Below are 3,634 nucleotides of genomic sequence, written 5' to 3'. Positions count from 1 at the left end.
CAAGTCAACCTACTAATACTACCCTTGCTGTTACTGTTGAAAGTAAGGTTTATTGTGTACTACAATGAATACTGTTCCTCCATCGCCTACTCTTCTCTCCTTTTTGTATTTTCTCCTGCTCTCTGTTTATACACAAATACACATTCTCTTCTTTTATTCTGTCCCTACTTACCTTTTTTCTCTATTATCAGGTCTTCCTCCAATGACAGTAAATTTCTCATCAGCTGGTTCAGTTGAAGTTGGTCAGAGTCTAACTATAACATGTACCATAACAACAGTTGAGAGATTAGTAGTAACACCAATGGTTACTTTCATTAAAATGAATGATACAGATATGGAAATGCTCTCTAACTTAAATAGACCATACAGTATCACAACAGATGATACCAGTTCAGTTACTAACTATACTCTAATACTGGATCCAGTGAGGTTTGAAGATGCTGGAATGTATACTTGTATGGCTGAGTTTAATGTAACTGGTGTGAATGATACCAATGACCCTAGCACTGCTACTTACGATTATCGAGAGGATAGTGATATTTTTAATTTGACTGTTGACTGTAAGTTACTCTACTGTAATAATAAAGAATAAAATTTGAGTTATCAAATACTTTACTTTTTAAATCTCATTACAGTTCCACCAGTGATTGTTACTATATCAAAGGAACGTGATGATACATTATATGCAGGGACACCATTCTTCATTAAATGTGACATAATGTTAGATGCATTAGTTACTATACCAGTGACTGTCACTAATCAATGGACACGTGATGGTACTAATGTTCCTATGGATTCATCTGATGCTACCATTACTGAGGATCTCAATATGATCAATACATTATATCATAATGCAACATTAATGTTCTATCCATTGGATAATGCTGATGATAGTGGAATGTATACTTGTAATGTTGAAGTGACTGCTCCTAATAGTTACATGTATCTCAGGAATACATCAGCTAGTGCTAACACTTCCATTACAGTTATGGGTAAGTACATTTAGTATATACAGTATAATATTCTTGTGTAATTGTACCAAAGCTTTCATTAGCTTGATGTTCTGTTACTGTTAACAGTAGGTGCAAATGTACTATTATATTGTTCTTTTGGCTGTGAGTAAATGTATTGTGGATTGATTGTTGAAGCCTAATACAGTTCCATTGGTTTAAAGGCTGTCTTGAGGTCTTACCACTATGTAATCTGAAACCTTTCTATGACCCAATATATGTACACAGCAATGTGACCTTATTGTGAATTTTTTTTCTTTTCACAGCTACTCCAGAGCCAGTGGTAGAGATAGTAACTATGGGTATGGCTGAACCTGGTGAAGAATACATGTTAAATTGTACAGTGACAGTCGTTAATAGACTCATAGTCTCACCAGTGATAACATGGACTAAGAGATCAGCTAACAATGTTATTAGTGTACCTCCAGTTCTTATGACTGTATCTAATGTAATGAGATCGCTTTATTTGAGATTCTCTTCTCTCAATACTTCTGATGCTGGTCTGTATACTTGTGAAGCCTCCATTAATGTTACTGAGATATCAATGGTAGCAAGGAATAATGACACATCAAACTTACCATTAGAAAGTAAGTACACAATGATTATGATTGTGCATGATTTATGTATATTGCATTATAGTGTGTGTCACTATGTGTTATGCATGTTGTCATTCCTTGAGTACAATTTTGAAAGTTTTTTGTACAACCCATTGTTTTTTTCCAAAAAATGGCTTCAAAATCGCCCCCAAATTTTATTGCATTTTCTGATACATATTGATGTCCTTATGCTATATAGAAAGTTTGAGCTGATTCCGACCTCAACTTTTTGAGTTATGGCACCATTTTCAAAAATAGGCTAATTTCTACTATACCTGTGGGGAAAAACATGTATGTGCAGTACTGTACCTTGTAAATGCAAAGCAATTTTTAAAGCTAGATATACATGTACCTGTAATCCTACATTATAACTAATTTTTTGAATGCCTTAATTTTTAAATTATTTTTATTGAGTACGTAATTGTGTGTGCTTGTTATTGTGTTGTACAGTTTCCTTTTTGGTTACATGGTGTGCTTATTCCTTTCAATAATTGTTTTTAATTTATTTTATTTTAGTTCCCATTCCATCTGTTGATGTGAGCCAATCAAGGGAGAACTATTTCTTAGCTGGCAGTAACCTGATACTAACATGTGATATCAGTGTTGATATTAATGTTGATACACCATTCGCTGTTAACGTAACCTGGAACATGACTGATCAACAGATCATGAGTAGCGGTGATTTCGGAGATGAGAGTGCCCCTAATTCAATGAGGCTTGCTGATACAGATCGTGTTAATATCAGCCCCGTTATGACGAGATCAGGTTTCAATGAGTATAGATCAACTGTTAATTTCACTACATTGAGCAGTATTGAGGATTCAGGAACATATACATGTATTGTTACTATAGTACCAGCTCCAGCTTATGAATATGTAATGACTTCTGATACTAATTATATGAATGTTAACTTCACTGTTACTGGTAAGTATTAATGTGCATGTTTTGTACATGCATGCATGTGTATCACATTTGTATGTAATGTACAATTTTCTACTTCTAATGTAATTTATTTTGTATTTGGATGTGTAGTGAGCCTTTATGCTGTGTAAAAACTTTTAAGTTGATTCCAATTCTGATCATTTTAATTTTTTATTAAAAACCCTGTACTATAAAATGGCTGCAAAACATTTTGATGCCCAAAATGTTTAGCTCAATAATCATGTACATACATGTAGTGCATAAGTGTACTTTTTTAATATTATTAATAATGGTGATTTTTTTATAGATCCGATGATTAGAAATTTCTCTGCTTCTCCCGATTCATTCCTCGGTCTGGAGACATCATGTTCTGACTCGTATCGTTACGATAACTTCACTCTTACCTGTACAGCCACTAAACCAACCATAGTAATACCAGACCTGGTAATAGCATGGACACTTAATGGTACAATAGAAACTGGTACTGTGACTACTACTAGAGAGGATACTATGACTACCACTGTTACTAATATATTGAATTTCACCACCAGTACTGCTTCTGATTCTGGTACTTATAGATGTACTGCTAGTATTACTATACCTAATTCACCCGATATCACTACTAGTGAGGAAAGTACTGTGACTATAAGACGTAAGTGGCTATAATAATTATACATGTATATATACAATGTACAGTTATTTTATTTGCATACGTATGCTAATAATTGCATATACTTTTCTGTACAATTCTACCTCCTTCCTTTTTTTCTCCTCTCCTTTTTGCTCTATTTTTTAGCTCAAAGTTTACCTGTTGCTGCTACTAATGTCATGGCTACTGTAGGAGATGCTGCTAGTGCTACTACTGCTGCTATATCATTTACAATACCTAACATTGCCTATACACCTGAAACCTACGGTGTTAAGTATACTGGAGCAATCTTACAAACAGCAGAACAAACTTCTATGATAAGAATGAGCTCTGATGACATCACTGCAATTGACCAAGAATTTACAATCATGTTGACTGGCCTTGAGGAAGATAACACTTATACATATACAGTTGATTCTACCAACTGTCGTGGTACTACTAGTACTGCAGAGATGAGC

The 3,634-nt window shown here is 34.2% G+C and overlaps 1 protein-coding gene across 1 annotated transcript in view; it reads left to right on the top strand.

The window, feature by feature from the left end:
• Window positions 1-6: 6 nt before the first annotated feature.
• LOC105314969 (netrin receptor DCC-like) overlaps window positions 7-3,634 on the top strand; it is a gene marked incomplete at its 3' end in the record, with an annotated part of 8,775 nt that continues 5,147 nt past the window's right edge. Inside the window, exons 1-7 of the mRNA XM_020004546.1 lie at window positions 7-42; window positions 192-560; window positions 636-992; window positions 1,277-1,597; window positions 2,123-2,530; window positions 2,835-3,179; window positions 3,324-3,632. Coding sequence (XP_019860105.1) covers window positions 203-560; window positions 636-992; window positions 1,277-1,597; window positions 2,123-2,530; window positions 2,835-3,179; window positions 3,324-3,632 — 2,098 coding nt within the window. The remainder of the gene's footprint in view (window positions 43-191; window positions 561-635; window positions 993-1,276; window positions 1,598-2,122; window positions 2,531-2,834; window positions 3,180-3,323; window positions 3,633-3,634) is intronic.

The sequence above is a fragment of the Amphimedon queenslandica genome, unplaced genomic scaffold (assembly GCF_000090795.2).
Source record: "Amphimedon queenslandica unplaced genomic scaffold, v1.1 AMPQUscaffold_12132, whole genome shotgun sequence".
Lineage (NCBI taxonomy): Eukaryota > Metazoa > Porifera > Demospongiae > Haplosclerida > Niphatidae > Amphimedon > Amphimedon queenslandica.
Note: the sequence above shows the minus strand (reverse complement) of the source record. Positions and strands in the feature narration are given on the sequence as shown.